The sequence below is a fragment of the Neolamprologus multifasciatus genome, chromosome 5, assembly GCF_963576455.1.
Source record: "Neolamprologus multifasciatus chromosome 5, fNeoMul1.2, whole genome shotgun sequence".
In the NCBI taxonomy this organism is placed as follows: domain Eukaryota; kingdom Metazoa; phylum Chordata; class Actinopteri; order Cichliformes; family Cichlidae; genus Neolamprologus; species Neolamprologus multifasciatus.
Genome location: NC_140443.1, coordinates 26553781 through 26575947, shown reverse-complemented (window position 1 = coordinate 26575947; position 22167 = coordinate 26553781). Strand labels below are relative to the sequence as shown.

The 22167-nt window shown below is 38.5% G+C and overlaps 1 protein-coding gene across 2 annotated transcripts; it reads left to right on the top strand.

Moving 5' to 3' along the window:
- The first annotated feature begins 243 nt into the window (after positions 1-243).
- Positions 244-18913, top strand: dnai1.2 (dynein, axonemal, intermediate chain 1, paralog 2). 2 transcript variants are annotated; one of them, XM_085159314.1, is made up of 20 exons: positions 246-463; positions 606-665; positions 789-887; positions 1068-1148; positions 1442-1568; positions 2367-2422; positions 2532-2687; positions 2828-2887; positions 3008-3133; positions 3535-3619; positions 3757-3874; positions 3958-4001; positions 4163-4410; positions 4623-4712; positions 4873-4960; positions 5093-5172; positions 9701-9849; positions 11995-12094; positions 15151-15336; positions 18662-18913. In XM_085159314.1, the coding sequence occupies exons 1-20, from the start codon at positions 425-427 to the stop codon at positions 18761-18763; spliced, it is 2094 nt and encodes a 697-aa protein (XP_085015440.1). In that variant the 5' UTR covers positions 246-424; the 3' UTR covers positions 18764-18913. The 2 variants fall into 2 exon arrangements, with proteins under 2 accessions (XP_085015441.1, XP_085015440.1); XM_085159315.1 differs by lacking the exons at positions 11995-12094; positions 15151-15336; positions 18662-18913 and adding an exon at positions 11679-11817 and having other exon boundaries at positions 244-463.
- Positions 18914-22167: the final 3254 nt, after the last annotated feature.

The window sequence follows — 22167 nt, the reverse complement described above, 5'->3', positions numbered from 1 at the left end:
TGGAGGGGGAAGGGGGTATGTTTGATTTGTTTTACAATTTAATACAAAAATACACTTGTTTCCTTTCCATAATAAACTCTCCTTATTTAGTATATTTATGTCAAAAGCTTTCAGACCACATTTTTTTTCTTTAGCTGATAAAATTAGAATAATACTGCTAAAAAAGTTCACTGTTGTGAATGTTCAATAGTTGTCTGAGGGACTGAACACATCCAGCAGTCTCCGGCTCTGCGCCAACCAAAACTGGTTGTCTTGACAACCTATATACAGCAGCAGGCTACTAGCAGACAGCCCCTTGTTCTTTCTTTCTTTTCTTTTCTATTCTTTTTTTTTTTTTTTTTAGCTTTTAACTAGTTTAATTTTGTTTAGTTTTTCCCTTTTTTCTTTCGAACTTTCTAAACTAGCTTTAAAAATCAAATTGAAAATGCCGGTGCCTAACAACAACGCAGCGTTTGCAAGGAAGGTAAACGTCAGCTCAGTTTAGCTGGCCTGAATTAGCTAACTAGAATATTCATGGTGTAGCTTCACGGATAAGTAAAGCAATTGTTAAGGACCTACTGTAATATAACCCACTGTATAGCTGATTGTTGGTTATTTTCGCACAGGGGTCAAACGTTCAGAAGGTACCTGGAGCAAAGTCAACGAAAGCTGCCACTAAGAAAAAGGTTTGTGTGTTTATTGGATAGGTTTTGGCGTTTGGGTGACGGAAAGAGAAGAGTGATGAATATACTATATCATAACATAATGTGATTTTTATTCATAAATGTCTTCTCTATGCAACGTTACAGGATGAGGAAGAGGCTGTGGAGACGGGGACTGGATGGGAGGAGTGGTCTCAGGGGAAAGCCCTTGTGAGGCCTCCAGATCAGATGGAGCTTACTGAGGCTGTAAGAGAAGGATGGAAATACTCATTTCTCAGGTTTAAGACAACCATGTGGACTGAACTGAAGAAATTTGCGCAGACTTTGATGTTGTTCTTTATCATTCAGTGCCTATATTAAAATTGTAAGCTATAATTAAATTAATTGTCCTTGTGTTAAGGGTCTCTCTATGTTGATAATGAATAGGAGCTGAAGGAGGAGATCACAAGGATTTTGACTGCAAACAACCCACACGCCCCTCAAAATATTGTCCGCTACAGCTTCAAGGTAAAGAAGCTAGATCCAGATGTAAAAATCAAAATCACTGTTTATAGATGCAATGAAAGTATACAAAATACAGATTAAGATGTGGACTGTAGACTGATAATTGCTTCACTGTGAGCCTCTTACGTTTAGCATAAGAATAACTTGTTTGCCGCAAGTGTTATTTGTTTCATCTCAAATAATTTGATACAATCTATGCAGGTAGTCCCCATGCATTCGCTTCTCTTCTCTCTTTTAATTTATGACCAGACTAAACAAGCACATTTCGTGATATTTTTCTTTCGGGTTTCTCTCAGGAGCGTTCCTACAAGCCTATCAATGTTGTGGATCAGATGGCGGTTCACTTTGTTTTAGAGGGCAGCCTTGTGCATCAAGACTCTGAAGAGGCTCGTAAACTTAGGGTCAAGGAAGGCTTAGCTCAAGGTATTTACTGAAGCATAATATGTATAGATTTTGCTCTACTTTATATACATGATATATAAGATAAGTCAAAAAGTCTTACCCACCCTGTATTTCTTTATATTTTGCAGGAAAAATAAGACATTAATTGAACATTTATTGAAAAGGAAATGGAAATGCATTATATACATATAGTAAATATAGCAGTAGGAGTAGTAGCTGTAGTAAAAACAATACTGTATTTACTACAGTATAGTAATGGACTTCCTCCATACATAGTGATGACGATGTCAACCAAAAACTTTAAAACTGGGATTCATTACTCTATAAAACCTGTTTCCACTGATGTTTAATGCAGTTCTTGTATAAGTTGCTCCCCAGTTCCCTTGTGTTGTTAAAAATGGCTTCTTGACACTCTCCACTTGTCCAGTTTTCTCTGATTTTTTAAGGACACACTGCACACTATGCTGAGTTATGGCAAGTTTTTAGCTCATACCTCTTTTGGAAAATATTGCTTAAAACCACTTTAAAAACTTCTAAGAAAGTCTGGCTCATTGAAAAACAAAATATAAAGAAATGAGGGTTGCTTAAGGCTTTCATTCTGTAGTCAAAAGAACAAACAAACCCAAAAACTAATGATTTATTCTCAGAATTTGTTGCCTGTAGTGTTATATTTTCCCCTCTGTTGTAGTTGACACTTGATGCCTCAAGGTGTCGCTTTTGCCTTGCAACATAAAATGTGAGAAATACCCTGTTTCGCAAAAAGTGAGATCCCAATAGTGAGATATCAGAGATATAATAGATTTTTTTTTATGTGTCTAGAGATTGCAACAGTTGATGCCACAGCAGAATCTGAAGAGGAGAAAGCAGAAACCTCGGTGAAAAAAAATTTATAAAATAAATCTTTTCCTAAACTTAACTCTTTAAAGCCTAAATTAGTCAAAGTTTGACTTGCGCTACAAATATCTGTTTGTTGGTTTTCTACAGGTTAATCCTGTAGTGGATGGAGGGGACGTGGAGGAAGCTGGCGATGAGGACAGACCAGACAGTGCTGCCTCCAGAATCAACAAGAAAGAGCCAAAAGTGACTAACCAGTTTAACTTCAGTAATCGAGCCTCTCAGACTCTCAATAATCCAATGAGGGTAGGTAGGAGAGGCAAAGCCAGTATTTTGTGCAATGGTTGACGTATTTGCTTTTGCATTAAAAACAGTTTCAATGAGTAGATAGAGAGATTAACATAAACTCAAAAGATTCAGTGAAGTCATTCTTAATTTCCTTGCAGGATAGAATCTGCCAGACTGAACCTCCTCCACGAAGCAGCTTCTCTGCTACTGCTAATCAGGTACTGGATTCCCTGATGTGATCAAAGGATATGTTTAGACCACATTTGTTTTCTCTCTGTTGAGCATCAGTGAATATTTGTTCCCCTATCATTTGATGGTAATAACTCTGTTATTGGCAGTGGGAGATCTATGATGCATACGTGCAGGAGCTGCAGAAACAAGAGAAAAACAAAGAGAAGCAGAAAGGCACGCACTCACAAAAAGATAATGGCAAAAGCAAAAAGGTGATGCTGATGGAGACTCAGGTAAGTTGACAACTGAAAAACTTTACAGCCTAAACTCAACATGTATCTAATATTTGTATTTTAGCACATTTACATTTAACATGGTTTACACATTCATTTAACAATCAAAAAATCTGGGAGGTGACACAAAGTCCTTGGGGATTTTTTCAGGAAGGGCATCCGCTGCCACGGTAACCCCTTGGGAATAAAGGAGCAGACAAAAGAAGCTTTATCTTGCTGCCATACAAACCATGTATATAACACCATATTAATGCATTACTAAGGGTTTTCACTGAGCTAATCATAAAACAAAATCACTAAATGACACCATAATTTTTATGTTCTCATAATAGTCATATTTATTGTTTATTGCATGTTTTTGCAGTGTTTTCATCCAGTGTAATGTTACATTTCTGTTATAGAGTGAAGATGTCACCAAATGGACCATGGCATCAAAGATCCTTGAACGAACGATCAGTCAGAATACATTTGATGACATAGCACAAGGTTTGTTTTGTTATCGTACATAACAGATGAACAACAATGATGAACAACAATGAACTACAGCCTGATTTCATAATCAAGCAAGGACATTCTCATCTCTTTTCTTCTCCTCTAATTTCTCTCCTTCTATACCGTTTCAGATTTTAAATACTTTGAGGATGCCTCTGATGAGTTTAGGGAGCAGGAGGGAACCCTTCTCCCCTTGTGGAAGTTTCAATATGACAAAGCCAAGACACTGTCTGTCACTGCCCTCTGCTGGTAGGTTGACTCATTGATGACTGCATTTCAATGATTGTTTGTTTCCTCTGCTGTCATGATACTGAGTCACCTGTCCCTAACAGGAATAATAAATATCAGGATCTTTTTGCTGTGGGATTGGGATCATGTAAGTTCAAAGGCAGAGAGCTGTTAGTAAGCACCTCATCTGTCACCGTCTTAGACAACTTAAAATTATCTAAATTTTCTTTCTTTTTTTTAAACAAATGCAGTAAATTAATGATCTATCTTTTTTTGCAAACCACTCACTTGTGTCCCTCTCTTGGCCAGACAACTTCAGTAGACAGGGATGTGGCATGCTTCTCTTCTACTCGCTGAAAAACCCTGCCTTCCCAGAGTACATCTACCCCACCAGTTCTGGTGTCATGTGCCTCGACATTCATGCACAGCATTCCCACCTGGTGGCAGTGGGCTTCTACGATGGCTGTGTGGCTGTCTACAGCTTGAAGGAGGAGGGACAGGAGCCTGTTTACAAGAGTACAGCCAAGACTGGCAAGCACACAGATCCTGTCTGGCAGGTGCGAGTGGATGGCATGACAGTGGTGGATAGGGTGACAGAAATTCAGGATGTGTGCACTGTTCAATCTAATTTCTGTCACATCTTTGCTTACTTTGTGTCCACTTATGCATTTTGCCATTTTGAGAGCTGAAAATAGCACTAAGAACAACCTACTTTCACTCATGCCATTCATGCTACTGCAACCCAGTACAGTGTACTTTGTTTTTCTAGGTCCGCTGGCAGAGTGATGATATGGACAGCAACCACAATTTCTATTCTGTGTCGTCTGATGGCCGAGTTGTGTCCTGGACACTCGTCAAGGTTAGCTGAGGAGATATACGTTTTGTTGTCATATCATATCTGTAGCTTGCACTCAAATTAGGTTCAAATTTCTCATGTCCACTGCACAAAAGCAGGTTGCTTTGGCTTTTGTATTTGTATATATCTAAAGAAGAATCACTGTGTGTTTACATGATTGCAGAATGAGCTGGTTTTCACAGACATCATCAGACTGACACTGAATTGTGCAGTTTCTGAGGGCCCAGAAGGTGCACAGGCTCCCAGCATTGGTAAAGCTTCATTCAAATATAGTTGTTACTGTATTGATGGTAAAAGAATGCAACATTCTTTCAGTCTGGTATATCAGGGTGGTGTCTGTAATAACGTGTCTAAATAAGGTCCTTAATGTTATTTTTTCACAGCGTCTGGTACATCATTCGACTTCCACAAACAGATTGACTACATGTTCCTAGTTGGAACAGAGGAGGGAAAAATACACAAGGTATGTATCAAGGATTTCATGCAGGTTTTGTAGCCACATGGATAAATCCAAGAAAAAGGCCAGATTTTGTTCACTGGTAAATGTGACCTGCTTACAGTTTTTTCTGATTGCTTAAGCACATTTTTTGTAACTATTGGCTATTTTTGCAAAACTCTACACACAAATAAGAAAACCTGTCACCCAATTATCAAAACATTGTAGTTCTCTTGCAAAAGCGAACACAGCTAGATTAACTCTTCACACCTTCGTAAAAATGGTGTTTTCGTATCAAACAGTACACACAAGCCATCATCTACTAAGCACACAATGCGCCAACTGCACACTGATGGTATGAATACAAAACACATCTGGCTTTTGCTTTCTCTGTGTACAGATGTCAATTGAACATTCTGCCTCTGCCCCCAACATCTGGACGTCTAGCAATTCTGTAAAGTAACAATTTCAGTATTTTTGCATGTATGGTACTGTTGTGTTTCTCATTAGAGTATGGCAGTGCTACAAAGTACTTACCGATTCTCATTTCGAAATGTCCTAATGATGCTTGCCACAGTGTAGCGGCTCAGTTTAGGCTGAACCCGTTGGCCAGCTTCCCTCAGGGTCATCCCATGGTTGATGACATGGTCCACTATTGTAGCCCTGATGTCATCAGTTATTCTGTTTCTTACTCTTCTTACCCTTCCTCTTTCCCCTCCTCGTCCTCTTCTTGCTCCTCTTTGTCCTCTTCCTCTAACTTCCTCTAACCCTCTTGCTTCTTCACCTCCACGTCCTCTTCCTCCAACTTCTTCACCTCCACGTCCTCTCCCTCGGCCTCCTCTGATTCTCACTCTTCTCACTCTTACTGCTCCTTCCATTGTACTCCACATAGACAGCTTACCTGTGGCCTGTTTATAGTGCTTAGGCTGATTGCAAAGTGGACTAATTATCTAAAACAGTTTTCACATCTGAAAGTGTGCCAGACAGTTGGCAAAATAGTGTTAATGATAGCCATACATGTGTATAATTTTGCTAGGAGTGTGTTGGAAATTTGGTAATTGAGTGTAAGCAGTGAGTTGTGCCTACAGTTTTGCAAAGTGTGTGTTACAAAATTGCAAACTGAGTGCAAAGCAGTGTTTGTGCTTTTAGTTTTGCAAACTCAGTGAGTGGTTTTGCTATAAGTGTTAATAGTTTTAGGAATTGTGCTATAAGAATCACAGTTAGGGTTTAAGCATTCAGAAAAAACTGTAAAACATTGCTTAGAGAGCTGTGTGCGTGCCAACCTTGTCAGTGCTCCAAGATAATGATTGTTGAATGAAAATGACACTTCCTTCCAGATTCTCACCAGAATCACACCAGAGAAGGACTTTGGTCACAGTTACTGCAGAGGTGTTGATGGGCGCACAAGCTAGTAAACAACGGTCTGGAAAAAGGTTTCGATGAAAACTAGAAAAGGGCAATTCTCCATTTTACAACCCACATAACATGTTTCAGTAAAACTACTTCAAGATAATAAGAGGTAAAATTAAAATTTTCATCTAACCGCCATATTAATAATAATCAGTGTATTATGTTTTGTAACGAATAAAAAAATATATATTCTTATTAACATTAATCTTTTATGGCAGTCCCTTGGTTTTTATGTTAAAAGGGTTACATATTAACTACAAAGCATCACCTTTTTGCATGGTTATTGTTTAGAAACACCATGCTTTGGAAATTGTGTACTGTAACATTGACCATAAAAGTAACACCAATTACTATAAAATTGCTCAGTTCTTACCACAAAGCAGATTCAGACACAGATATTAACCTAAAAATGACAAAATAGCTTTAAAATGATTCAGTTCATATAACTATTTTAAAGAGCCATAGCAGTGGTTTTAAATTAGGTATGAATCAGTAAACGTACACATTATAGCTGTGTGCGTCTATAATGCATACATTATAATTCATATGAAAATCAGATTATAAACCTTATTGCTAAACAAAGTTTATATGCATAGATGAAGGCATTCTAAGGTATTGTAATACATGCTACACCCTGCTATCATTCTGATCAAACGATGTGGTAATTTAGTTTATCTTGCTGTTGTCTGTTTGTACAACCCTTAAGGATAATCATGGCTTTACACCATCTGCCCCTATCTGTTCTGAAGGATGGTTTCTCATTTTGTTCTTGGTACACTTGGTACTCAGGAGTAAACAACTAGACATTTAAACATGCAATTTGTTTTGTGACGATTGGGAACTTCATAGACTTAATTTTAAGCAGTTAATGTCTTTCCTTAAGAAGTAGTTATGGGCTAACTGCCTCTTTCCTCTGTCCTCTATGCTGTTCCCCTGCATGGTTTGGTTACTATAGGACATTTGCCCCCCGAATGTGAGGTGAGCTCCACTGGCAGGGGTATAAACCCCTGCAGGTGGCGAGTCATCCAGGTGAAAATAATAGTGTTAAATAAATTAAATGAATGATTCTTGTTGATTTTTGTAGGGAAAATAAATACAAGTATTCTGATGCAATCTTTCTCATTATAATTTTATTCAGTTTAACTTTGGTTTCGAAGGTTTCTACCCATTGCCCGTAAAAGGCTGATGGAGTATTGTCATCACCCCACCAGGCGGGCAGGTGGTGTGGACACCTAAGTTTGTGAATGTGATAACTTGAGAACAAGGTGACATAATGTCGGAGCTTCAAACTGATATCATAGGTGCGTCTACTAAAAATTATGAGTTTGAGAGGTCAGAGGTCAACTTTTCTGAAAATCTTGTGAATGCGATAATTTCAAAACCCATAACCCTGAAGGTGGGAGATGAACATTTTTTGGCTTGGAACCACAGTTTTAGGATATCAGTAAAATGTTTTCTCAGTTTGAAACTGTTTTTTTCAGTTTTCCTGGACCCTGATATTCATTTATTAGCACAGAACTGTTTAAACGCTTTAGATATTAATGCAAAGAGCAAAAGTTGATGAAAATTAACATAGTGGGAAGTATCTCACATTGCCATAAAGAGAATGCAGTGTGATCATGTATGTTGAGGATAATTTGTCATTTCTCTGTAATTACACAGGCTTGTTCCCATGTTGTTCAGAAGACAGCATTGTAAAATCAAATTATTTATGATAATAAATTATTAACATTTGATCCTGAGGATTAAATCCCAAATAAGTAAAACCAGCCATTAATTTAATGTACTAGCTGGCTGTGTTGTACTTTGACTTGATTGAAATTTTTTTTACAAATTATAATACAAACAATAAGCATATACATACGGAGCCCCGCAGGGGACATGGGAGAGAAAAAATTAAGACAGACTTTTGCGAGATCTCGCAAAAGTTTTACGAGATCTCGCAAAACAAACTCGGGATCTCGCAAAACTTTTGCGAGATCTCGCAAAAGTTGAATTCCAACAATGGCGACAGCTACTTAGTTGTAATATTACTCTTTCTGGGTCACAAAATACACTTTTAAGATATTTTGAGGCGTGAATGTAGTTGTGTAAACATCAGATACCTGCTCGGTTTACAAGACATCACATATTTGCAAAAGTGCTCCAACGTTTTCGGAGATCTGACACCCACTAGCTCGAAGCTAACGGAAGGTCGAGACCTACTACAGCCGGGAGGAACACCGACCTCCCGATCGGCTTCGAGCTGGCGGCCTCCGAAGAATGCGGCTAAAACTTTTGCGAGATCTCGCAAAAGTCCGTCTTAATCTTTTTTTTCTCCCATGTCCCCTGCGGGACTCCGTAGGGCTCCGTAGTGCAAAGCACCAGAAGAGGACAGATTACAAATCTTTCACTTAGCTGCAGGTCAACAAAAAACGGAGCCCCGCAGGGGACATGGGAGAAAAAAAAATTAAGACGGACTTTTGCGAGATCTCGCAAAACAAACTCGGGATCTCACAAAACAAACTCGGGATCTCGCAAAACTTCTGTCTATAAATCTGCTGCTATTCGGCTCTTTTTAAATTCTGTTCTGTCAATGCCAAACATTGAAAATCTAAAAGGTAATTCAAAGTTGAGCTAAAGTGAATTGTAATTATTACTCTAGATTAAAACAAGCTATTGTACTTGAAAGACTTTTTATATTAGCTGTCAGTGAAAAACTCTACCCAGATATGTAAAATATTCTCAAAGAAATATTCAATTTTAGGTTTTTCATCATTTCATTTTAGAAATGTAGCTCAAGTCATGGACATGTTGAAATATCTTGACAAACTTGACAAACATGGAGGTACAGACTCTTCACATGTTTAATACACTGGAGACACCAATCAGGTATATGAGTCCTTAAAACGACCACTTTTGAGTGAGGAAATGTTTACATTTTAAAAAAAATCAAAATATTAAAATTATTGGCTTTAATTAGATACCTTTATAGTAATGCAGTAAGTTGTTTTGTAGTTGTCTTCTGACTATTCAACAATCCTTCAGCACAGTCTTGTTATTCAAACTTTGGTAACTGAAGTTGGTGATGTCAGACAATGAAAATACTACATTTTGTTTATACCGTATATGTGGCCCAAATTAAGACTTTGCCTTCTTTTCTCAGTGCTCTAAGACTTACTCAAGCCAGTTTCTGGAGACCTACGATGCCCACAGCATGGCGGTGGATACCGTAAAGTGGAACTACTTCCATCCAAAGGTTTTCGTCTCTTGTAGTTCAGACTGGACTGTCAAAATCTGGGACCATACCATCAAGTAAGACTCAAACAAAGTGATACTGTGAAAGATACTTGCACCAGGTGTAAATATGACATAATTTGCACTGTAGACACTTTACACTCACTGCGTCTGATCTACTGGGCTTTACGGAGAATAATTTGAAAAATATCAAGTGATGCCTTGTTGATGGCAGAAGAACGAACAGTAACTCAAACAATCACTCACCCGTCACAACCAAGTTATTTGCAGTTGATGCAGATGGGCTACAGCAGCAGAAGAACACACCTGGTGACACTTCTGTCGCCTAACAGCAGGAAACTGAAGACGACATGATAATAATCTCATTCATCCTCATTCTTCTTCTAGCTGAAGGAAAATATATGAGACATTCTTTTGTTTAACAGAAAACATATGTTGCAGCTAGTTATAGAGTAGCAGTACAAGTAAAATCTTTATGTCATCATCCTTAGCAACTCTACTAATTCGCTTAAAAATATCTATCTGTGTCTATTCAATGAAGAAGGAAAAGGTAATTATCAGTCCTGCAAGCTTTTTGTATTGCATATTAGTCTGTATTACCTTCTTATAGCCATCATGGCCCAGCATCATTTCCTGACTTTATTTGACTAATCCAAAGTGCCTCCCACAACTTGCCAACACAGGCTGCTTGAATGAATAATGATAGTAATCATCAGCCCATTATTAGAGATAGGGCTTTCAAGTATGATTTGCAATAAAGTACCCTAAAGATACAAGGGACATTGTTTTCTGGAGAAAAAAGATATGGCTAAAACAACTATACATAAACTCTACCACATAGGTGGGAGGTGTGGGAGCCCTGCTTTTGCTGAGGCTCATCTATCCTGTGAAACTGTCAGAGATGTCATTAGCTATTCCCAAATGAACTGAGGTCCTTGTCGCTATATAAATGTGATGCATCAAATCTATTAATCACATAAAAAGTCTGCAAAATATGCACTTTTGTAATTAACAACTTGGATGAAAACTTTGAATCCTGGTAGCTCTGCCTCTTCATTTACAGGAGTGTGCAGTACTATTCAGCTGTAAACAAACATCTCATAAATGACTCTGTGTCAGATTTATTAACAATTTGCACCTTATTTTATACATATTCTACACCTAGCCATGTGCATGTTGTGCATCGAAGACTCACAACAGATTTACACTCATTGTGTCTGTCACCTAGGATGCAAAGTAATCAGTTACAACGGCTTCTACAAACAATGGCAAGAGAGCATCCTTTTTAGTTCCACCAGCCACGCATATTACTTCACCACTTGTCCAACTTGTGAATATTTGGGTATACTGTCTGTAGCCAAAAGAAAAACGTTTGGGTGGTGGGAAACTGTGAACTGTGAAAAGCAGATCAAAGATTTTAGTAATAAAGGAACACAATTTGTTAAGTTTCAGGAAGTATGGAGTTAGGGCTGTGTTTGCTGTCCTGTTTGACATGGATTGATTTTCTGAAGCATTTTTCAACACCCAAAATTGGGCTGGGGTTTTTTTTTTTTCGTCTTATCTGGCTGAAAGTAAGCATGCTTAACTCTGAACAGAGCTGTTTGAGCTCTGCTTCACTGCAGAAGCTGCCTAGAAGGCTGTCTCAGGTGTTTGTTAGATAATTAGGTCCTGCCGTAGTAAATCAAACAACAGTTACCCACATGCTGCATGCGCAAATTGTTTTAAAGTGTTAGCAAAGTTACAACATGTAAAAGTGTTACTTACTTTTTGCTCACTTTCACAGACATGCACACACGCTCTCTTTCTTCTCAATATTTAAACAAGACCTGCAGGTACCCAGTTCCAACTCTTAGAAATATCTCATTTCATGATCTTTTTTCCGGTAGTGTTCCACAAGTTAATAATGAGGAGAAATGGTGTGAAGCAACCTTCTGTTTGATGTCCATACATTTTCTCTGACTGGCCCTGATTAGGCATCGGTGTCTGGAAACAGGTGGATCACAGAAATAAAGTTCTGCTTTATGTTACGAAACCAATTTGTTCTTTATGGCAACAGGTCATACCTTTACACTGAGAGTCTTTCTCTCTGTAGACTCTAACAAGTAAGTGTTCTTGTCTAAATTTTATAGACATGTTGTGTCTCATGCGGTATACTGAAAATCATATTTCCCTCTCTGATATAATGTTTTGATGTTTTTCCAGCACTCCAATGTTCGTCTTTGACCTACAAGCAGCAGTTGGGGATGTTGCCTGGTCTCCATACTCGTCCACTGTATTTGCTGCTGTAACAACAGATGGAACAGTAAGAGTCTCTCTACATTATATCCTAAATTTTGCAACCCGCAGCATGAGCCGAATAGATTTTGCATGTTTTGGCCCAAGAAATACTTGTCTAAACTACAGTGTGTAGATTATCCTTAGCTTTATCAAGAATGCTTGATTGATAGGACTAGAAAAATGTAGATATCACAACTGTGTCAAGCTAATTGATTAACAGTGTCGTTACATATGAAATATAATATATTCATAGTTTAGCGTTACAGAGAATGAGAACACAACCAGTAACCAAAAGCTTGTCTGAAAACTGTGATTGCAGCCACCACACGTGCTGCTTACCCGAAGTCCCTTTTTAGACTTGCACTTCTTTCCTTTAATTCAATGGCATTTGAACCTGTCAGCTGTCATCAGGTACATAGATGTGAAGGTTACCTATGTTCGAAACAGATTGACAAAGCCAATAACGTTAGTTATCCCATGTCTCAAGCTTGACACTTTCCAGACTGAACATGTGAGATAACAAACAGCAGCACCAGCTACCACCTGCCACCCACTTTATTATTATCCTCATAATATAGTTATAGACTCAGTTGGCTAAGCCCTCGGCCTAGCCTCAGGCAATCAAGTTTGTTCAAACACGGCTTCATGTAGCAAAAGCGCTTCCTGCTCTCCCAGTAGTTATTGATTTCAGCCAAAAGTAATTTCACTGGATGCTGTGCTGCTTATCTCCACATATTTTCTTAGTATGGCTGCAAGCTGTCCCCATCTGTTTGTCTTCACAGCCTGCGCCACATTATAAAAGTCCAGAGTGTTGTGTCTGACACATTTCCTGTCCAGCGTGCCAGTGTGAAGTCGAGTGAGAGTGACAGGGAGGAAATGAGAGATGAGCAATTTGAGAGACACCTTATGTGGCAGTGTGTGCATGTGTGTCTCGTCCTCTCCAGTGCCAGGATTCGGTCACAATATGCCCTGTAGTATGCCCACTATCATAATTATGCAAATGATTTTACATCCAAGCCCAAGTCTTGATTAGACATTTACGCGAGAAACCATCCATTTTCACACCAAATTCTCAATTTGTAATCTTAGTTATACATATTGTTACTTGTGGGAGCAATGCATATATCAACACTTTAATTGTTTAATTGTAAATATCTTCTATGAAAGAAGATATCTAGAACGTTTGTGATTCGTGGTTATTTTAGTCTCTAAAACTGGATCAAAGGCTATTTTTAACCATTTAAAAAACTCATTTTAAGTTCATGAGTTGGCATATATTTCACATAATATCTGTTCTTTAGAAACCAGAAGTGCCAAGATTGTAATTTACCATTTTTCCCCAGTGTGCTGAGCTCAAAATTGAATGGATCTGGTTAGACTGGTTTTAGGGATGCTTTGGCATAAACAGCTCTACATATGTGATGATTACTGAGTATGCAGGCACTAATAGTTCAGACTTTAAAGAATGACAAAATGACAGCAGAATCACATTCACTGTTGGGTTCTCAGTGCGTGATGTTAATTGGCATAATCTTCCCTAGGATACCAGTCTCCTTGCAGTACATTTGCAATTTTCTGTGACAAGTGTCTGATTAGCCTTGAGTGACTCAGCATGAGTTGTGCCCTCCCTGACGTGTATATACTGTCGATGACAACCTGACCTGCTGCTGTTACATCCACACTATAAAATGTCAGGCACTGTGTGTGTGTGTGTGTGTGTGTGTGTGTGTGTGTGTGTGTGTGTGTGTGTGTGTGTGTGTGTGTGTGTGCGAGAGAGAGAGAGAGAGAGAGAGAGAGAGAGCATGTGTGCGTACTTGCTTGTGTGCATGGGTTCATAAGGATAATGACTTGCCTGGCGGGCTGAGGTGTAAGAATGACACAGACTTGTGTGGTGCAAACAAATATCTCTTCACTCTATCTGTCCCTGCCTCTCCATCTGAGCCGACTGTCAGGGAAATAAAGTGTCAGCATGAAATAATAAAAAGTCCAGACTCATCTGCACATTATTAGCCTTCAAGTCCATATTTGCTTCCCTTGCATCTGCTGTTAACCTTTTGCACACAGACTGCTGCATCTTTTTATTTAGCATAACTTTTGTGCAACTTTTGGATTGCCATCAAAAATGTTGGATTGGTCAAGTGAAAAAAAAAAGTGATGTAATTGTCAATGCAAGTTAAGTGAAGTTTGCTCTGAGGCATTTTAGTCCTTTGCACATTTGATTTCATTACCACCGAGTCTGCAATGAAATGATTACAGTGGTTAAACTATTAAACTATTAAACTATTAAAAATCATTATTACATAAAGCTTTGTTTTCTCCAGTATAGGTTTGGCACTTTAGAAGTATAAATTCATCACAGTAAAATGTCTCTCTGCTTCAAGTTCTTGCATGAATTACAGATGTAGTCTGTGCCCTGCAATCAGGCATGACTAATTTTACATTAGTGCTTAAATGTGAACAGCAAAAACACCGTAGTTAATGGCTGCAGTGACAAGAGGTTGCAGAAAGTCACCATGCCCTGGCGGAGTATGATGATTGGTTACAAATTATGACTATGACACTTTGTGTGTAACTGATGCACACAGACAGTGTGAATCCAAGTGATCCACGCACAGTCATCTTTCTGATAAAAGGAGTGGGCTGCGCTTTGCAGTGGAATCATCTAAAATGCACTCAAACAGAAAGAAATCTGGGATCTGGTTTCTTCTGGATAACAATGGCTGTAAACTCATTGGTATCTTGGACCTGCCAACACAGTGCACAAAACACACATGCTCATGTGGACAGCAATGCACACTCACTGAATTACTAGGAACAGCCTTCCTTTCACCAGATGGTCAGTCTTGCCTCCCTGCAGAGAACTGTGCACCACCAAAAGAAGAAACACATGCAGGCCTTACTTACTTGAAATATCTGAATACTTCCCATTGTTGTTCTCAGTTTATGAGATGTGGGTTTGTTGCACACACAAACATTGTTGTTTTGGTCTACCACTGAAACGTGAGTCAATTAATCAGAGGGTCACAAATATTAAAAGATTGATAAATCTGTACCACTGGTATGATCGCTCCTCTTTTTCAGGTTCATGTTTTTGACCTGAGCGTCAACAAATACGAGGCGATCTGCCAGCAGCTGGTGGTGGACAAAAAGAAGACCAAGCTGACCCACATCGAGTTTAATCCCATCCATCCTGTCGTCATAGTGGGTGATGACCGAGGCTATGTCACCAGCTTCAAACTCTCTCCCAACCTCCGCAAGAAGCCGAAGGTTAGAGTCTTAACAAGCTTACCGCACCATTCACAACTTCCACTTGTTCCACATCAATTAAAGCAAATCAAATGATTCATTCAGTCCAGTGTCCTGACCCCGAGCTAATTTTACTAAATAGCAAGTCTCTCCCACCCCCACCCCCCATTAGCATTACTAATTGCCTTTGTTGCTTTTTTCCCTTTATATTTATCCCAGTTAACAATTAGCCTCATTGTGTAGTGTTCTTAATAAATGAATGAGTATAAGAAAAGTTACAATATAAAAGAAAGCTTACAGCATTTTTTTTCTGTGCTCTGAGTTTGGGATTTTAAAATGGTGAGGGCATAGAGTGCTAAAACATTACGGAGAAAATGAAGAGTAAAAAAAGGTAAAACCGTATTTTTAAACTTGTCGCTATGAAATAAATCAAAAATTTACTTGTCCCTGAAGACACTGTTGCAACTTATGCTAATGGTTAATGGGCTGTGGAGTAATCACATCACTCTGTCTGAACATAAAAGAAACCGGGTGGCACGCTGAGTCACAACACTTTAATCAGGACACATTTAAAGTCAGCCCTACAGCCTCTCTATTCTTCCTGTGCATTGTTCACAATGGTGCATGTAAAATAGAATAAATTCTAATGACCAGTGTAATATGCATGCTGCATTATACATGGTATGGCCAAAACACAAACAGGTCCCTTTCACCTGCCTGCATAAACACGGTTTATAAAAGTACAGCATAATAAGGCATGTACACACATACACACACTCACAACACTACCTCATTAGTGACCTAAGACCGTAGCCCTAAAGCATACAATTGGGGAATAATTGCTCAGTTCAGCACCAGTGACAGGGCTCAGAGCAATTTGGAAGCTACTGAAGCAAATAAGCATAAGACAGTAACACCCACAGTTAATATTATCAATAATATAGCTTGTAAAATTCATATCTTAGCCTACCAAAACTACCACGATGAGCACGATGGCCTATAAATATACCCAAAGGTGGTCTAGCCAAACTAGCCAATGTGTTGTACTTACCAATTGTAAGGGTTTCTATAAAGTAGATCACAGTCTTGGCTCTAGTACTATAAACCAGTCCAACCCTTCTGTTATCTTTTAGTGCTCTTCTCTTCTCCTCAGTTTCTAAGTCATTGTTTGGACTTTCCAGAATGAACTGGAGCTTTTAGTGTCCAAAATAGAAAATATGCAATGCACATCTCAGCAATAAACAGTCACTAACTAGACAGCATTACATACAATTGTCTGAAGATATGTGGTGTTTATATCAAAGTTAAAGTTGTACTGTCCAGTAGATTCTGCCGTGTTACTCAGTGAGTCCATTAACATCAAATGACCCTGTGTATGTTCAGTACAACACACTGTTTAGCTGTTTTCAACATGAATGCATTCATCTCATCTCAGCCTCCTACTTTCATGGCCACAAATCAGTGATGGGTCGATCATAAAAGTCGCATTATGAAGTATTTTATGACTTATCGTTATTGCCTCTTAAATAAAACTTCCATATTAAAATTTAGTTTTCTACATAATTTGTGTAGTATTGCCAGAAAATGAGAAGACATCAAATTGAAGGCCTTACAGTAAATGGAGAAAATTAGTACACATTCATATTATACACAGACAAGTCTGGCATTTTATGTTTTTGGTAAAATAACCAGAAAAATAAGTATTTGGAAAAATAAATCCGGATACATTCAATTTGAGACAAAACCTTTATGACTGAGATCAGTTTTGAAGCTTTATTCACTTTGAGTTTAGCCTTTCACTCTGCTCTGTGAAAACTCATTACTGCCAAGATATATTATCTTGAGATATGATGGTCTTTCTTCAGAGGAACACCTTTGACTATTTCAAATGTCAAAATAGCCACACCGAAATATACAGCAAATATATTTTTTCCAGGGTTAAATTGAGGCGTTAGCTGCTCAGCTGTCATTTTTCACTGTGTTCAGTTATGACTAGTTCTAGAAATATTCACTGCATCCCACCTACATACAGATACGTTAAATAGATGAAAAGTTCACACGAGATGCTTCGCTTCAGAATTGATTACATAGTTATTTCTATAGGTTTTTGAAAAATGACACTTTTTTAATATAATTTTTAGATAAATTTAATACAAAGTCCTCCATTTTCATCATTTCAAAAGCATTTGCATGGGCCCCATTTGATCGTTAACTAGCATGAAAACAGAAATTGTTTATTTTTAACGGTGTTATGCCCAATAGCATTTTTGAGCTGTGTTCTCGGATTGATTTCTTAAAGTAATTCATCTTCTTTACTATTTGCTTTTAACAAACAGTCAAATATTTGTTTATAACATACATTTTTAATTCTACATCTTTCGCACATGTGGCTTCCATGGTAATCTGAGTGATGCATTAGGGATACATACTGAGCCATGTTAAGATTGTACTGTTAAAGGATTAAAGTTGTAATAAAAATGTACAGGAAAAAAATTTAATTAAAATTTCAAAATCACAAGAAAATTACACAGAAATACTCTTTTTTTATTTAAAATACCACAGCACTTTAGAAGGCTTAAACTTCATCGCAACACAGAGATTTGCAACAGGGTGTAGTCAATACCTGCAGGGGATGGCCTAATCAACAAATGTCCTTTTTTGTTGAATATAATGATTTGCATGAAGTAATATCTAATGTGGATTGGTAGTTACAGTGTAACAGATGGATACAAGTATATCATTGGTTAATACATACTGTTGCATCTGCTCATTAATGTGCCCACATGCCATTCTATTTTTACCTTTGGCTTTTTGAGGTTTATTCTGTTTGGCCTCTTAAATCAAAGCCGTATTAAGTATGAGTAAAGCCTGTAACAATTGTAGAGGAGCTTTGATAAAGATAATTTCTAATAAATATCCTCTCACAGAAGTGAAATTAACTCCTGCAGCAAAATAGAACTAAAGCTGTGCCATATTATATCGCTCTTATGAGGCTGTGCTTTACTACACCCAGGAGGATTTAATGTCATCTCACCATAACTTTGGAAGATGGCTTTGAATTTGCCCTTTAGGCAGTAGCTCTGAGTCTCCATAGCAGATTTCACTATATTCAATAGACTAACATAAAATCTCTGCTACTTTTGACCCTGCATCCATTTCAATTTTTGTCTGCCTTTATTATCTTGCCCTCCTTTTTAACTCCCTGCTGGGTTTGTGGTTTCCCACAGTGCTTGGTAAGTATAAGGTCAAGTAATTTCTCATCTGTACGTGTGTGTGTGTTGTGTGTGTGTGTTGTGTGTGTGTGTGTGTGTGTGTGTGTGTGTGTGTGTGTGTGTAATGTCTATAGGCCAAGAAAGGTCATGAGCTGCCTAAGGGACCAGAAGTGGAGGTAGCGAAGATGGAGAAGCTCCTCAGCCTGCTAAGAGAACCAGACCAAAACTCAGGTTAAGGTGGTCACTTTGGCTTCTAAGCCAAACACAAATAGAGTGTTTCATTGCCGTTCATGAAAAACACTTATTTTGTTCACACTATTCAGTAAACATCACATGACAACAAACCGATATGTATATGTTTATTAAAATGTGTTCTTCCAGCTTAAGTTAAGATGTCCATCATTTATTCATAATCACATCATATTTGTTGTTGAAATTGCTGTTCTTGGTGCACATTAACCAGGCATTGTGATTTGTCTGACCTCCTCTGCAGGCATGTATAAAGCTCATTTCATATGTATGGTACAAGTTAATTAAGCTAAATAGCAAGGGGGAAAGTCACAGCATTGGACAGGGAGATAAATTACCCTACTAGACTGGGCACTTGTGGACCACATCCAAACAACTGGCACACATTGTCCTGGGCACCGTTCCAGGGACGGTAGCCTTTTAATATTCCATCTACTGAATGGTTTCTGCCTTTATTTTTTGTTTTCATTCCTCTCATTCTTAATGATCTGCAGTAAAGCGCCGCCCAGTGCTCTAATGCTCACCTGGAATAACATTTTGCTCTTTGTCTCCCAAGCTCTTTTTCTTTCTGTCTTTCTGCCACAGAGAGTTCCTTTATCCTTTGTGTCTAGATGTGATCACATTCAGCAATTTCTCCCTTATGTGTAATTCATTACATTACAATTTCTCCAAGTGTGGTTGGAGAACGCTGCCCGATCATCTCATGTTTGCAGATGTGTAATAAATGAGAGTGCCCGTGTTGTAGTAATGAGAATGTGGCTGCAGTTATACAGTTATGTTGTTATTGCGGTAATAGGAAGCATAAAGGGTGGAAGCTTGGCTAAAGCACTGCCAGGTTTGCTTATTTTCAGCTTTCTGGGTTCTTGCAGCTGCGTGTATAACACATGAGGATTATATGGAAGTGTCGTCAAGTCTTTAGGGAGAGCACTTCTACTACAAAGGTCATAAATTCACTGAATCTTCGCTACCATGTCCAGAAAATAATTTCACCCTTAGGGCACTGACTTTTATGCATCATTATTAAGTGATATTCAGCACGTTTCTGGATTATGTGGTAATTAATTGTTGATCAGTTAATCAGTGATTCATTCAACCTCAATATATTTATGTATTTATATAATATCTAATATTATCTAATATATAATATATATCTAAAAGATATGAACTTCTTTGTTTTCTGACTTTCTCTAAACTTAATCCATTTACTCATATTGTGTTTCATATGAAAAAGAAAATGATGAAAAGGAGTCTATTAGCAGTAGGTATATTTTCACGCATGGAGTAGGAATATATTTTGAGAACCTTTTCTTTCTTACTCCTTTTTGATGTGCGTGTGATCTCAGCTGTAATAGTGGAGAAGTGGTTGAGTTTAATAATTTGCAATGGGATGTTGGTAAAACTGAAGATCTTTACGTGATCAGTGTGTGATTCTGTCCAAAGCGAGCTGCCTGTCACACATGGCTGCAGGCAGATGTCACTATGAGGGCTGCTATTGAAGAGGACACACATTTCAACTAAGCATCGCTAGTTCTTATACAACACCCTTAGCAAAAGCACTGTGCCTCACAGTACACTGATATTTATGAGTGACAGTGACACACACAGACTCCACACGGGCTCAAGTCCCTGTTCTGAGTAACATACTGTTTCTCTTTTTTTTTCAGGCCAACATATGAAATAAGAGGATATATATTTAGAAACCTCCAACAAGTACTAGTCATTCTTCATGTACTGAACCCTCCTTTCTCTCAGTCTGTACGTAACCTGCAGACATCCTTGTGACCATGTGTTCCTCTCGAGGCTTTTTGTGTGTGCGTTAAACACAGATTCGCACCGGCACTCCCCCGTGTGTTTTGTCAAACCAGTTACCAGATTTGACAAGTGATCGCTGTTTAAAAATAGTTCTCTCACTCCACAACAACTCATCCTTTCTGTTTTTGTGAGGCATTTCTGATATTAGAGCGACAGCTGATTTCTTTTTTTTTTCTTTCTTTTTTTTTTGACACTAGGAGAGGACGAGCTTTGTTATTGCTTGCAGTCAGGCTCAGTGCTCCTTCAGTTCCCTCCCCTGTGGAGGAGTACGCTGAGGTCATAGCTTGTTGCTACATTTGACTCATTCTTCATCAGTCAGGAGGTTAACAGGTACTTGTGCTCGTTCATCTGCTGGGTTTCTGCTTCACTTGGAGCCAGCACAGGCTGCCTCTCTGGGCTAGAAGGAACCCTGCAGGCTCGGTAGAGGATTAGACAGAGGAGGAGAAGGAGGATGGCAACAAAGGTGTTGCAGGCGATGGCCACCAGTGCAGCTGTGGACAGTCCTGTGCTTCCTTCTGATTCCATATTTAAGACTGGACAGCAGTTCCCAGTGATGTTTAACCTAAATTTGAGCTTTTAAGTTGGCTCCTTGAGGTCCTTAGTTCATTAGTAAGACCGAGCAGCAGCATATTTATTTAGAAAGCATGAATCTATAGGAGGTGATGCCCACAGAAGAACTTAACATATATCTCCATCATATAGTTAATTATGGTAATTATTGTGGGATAAAATTAATATGTAATATGAACATCAAAGGGGAGTGTTCCCTTCCACAAAGCGCACACTGTATTGTGCAGAATATTTAGAGAAGACAAGCACAGGAAAGTTGGCTTGCATGTGTCACTTAAGAGATGAATGTTTGCTCCTCAAGGTTCTGTTTTTCCTGATAGTTTCTTTAGGGTGACACACCAGTGCTCCGACATACAGAGGAGGCTCGCAGCACTTTCTGGCAGTGATGATTTCACAATAGTCTGTATTGTCAAAACACTGCTTATGATTCCAGTAAACGCCTGCAACTGTCTGTAAGAGAGAAACAAATAGAACAATTAGGAATAATTGAACACCTGTGGAGCATGAAATGGAAAGTGGAGCACAGTATGTCTCAGTTAACTCATCAATCTTTTCAATCAGTCTCCTTCTCTTTGCCGTTCATTGTTTTATATCAGTTTTATACTATATATTAATACATGTGTAACATTTGTACTATTTTTTAATGGCATCTCCGTCTAATTAATGTATTTTATAATAGAAGTCAGCATTTGAGAGCACACACAGGCACAGAAGAACACAGGGATGAGGATCAAAACACTGGACACATAGGCAGGATGTATAAACAAAAGATTATTTCAGTTTGACTTGCTGTAAACCCAAATAACCACGAACACGCTCAAAAACACACGAGGAACTGAACACAGGAACACGAGAACAGAGGAAGCAGATAAGAGGAAGCAGGCGTAAACACAGGCTGTGCAGGCAACCTGATAAACAACAGTGATCGGGACAGGATTAGAAACAAACAGGGAACTAATTGAATACAGGTTAAGCTAACATGGGAGGCACCAACAATTAAATAAAAAGG

What these genes read in the sequence shown, in the direction of transcription:
- dnai1.2 (XM_085159314.1), top strand. Translation starts at nt 425, where the DNA reads ATGCCGGTGCCTAACAACAACGCAGCGTTTGCAAGGAAG. An exon ending in ACACAGATCCTGTCTGGCAG is followed by an intron (nt 4,411 to 4,622) that starts GTGCGAGTGGAT and finishes TTGTTTTTCTAG; the next exon opens with GTCCGCTGGCAGAGTGATGA. An exon ending in ATCTGGGACCATACCATCAA is followed by an intron (nt 9,850 to 11,994) that starts GTAAGACTCAAA and finishes ATGTTTTTCCAG; the next exon opens with CACTCCAATGTTCGTCTTTG.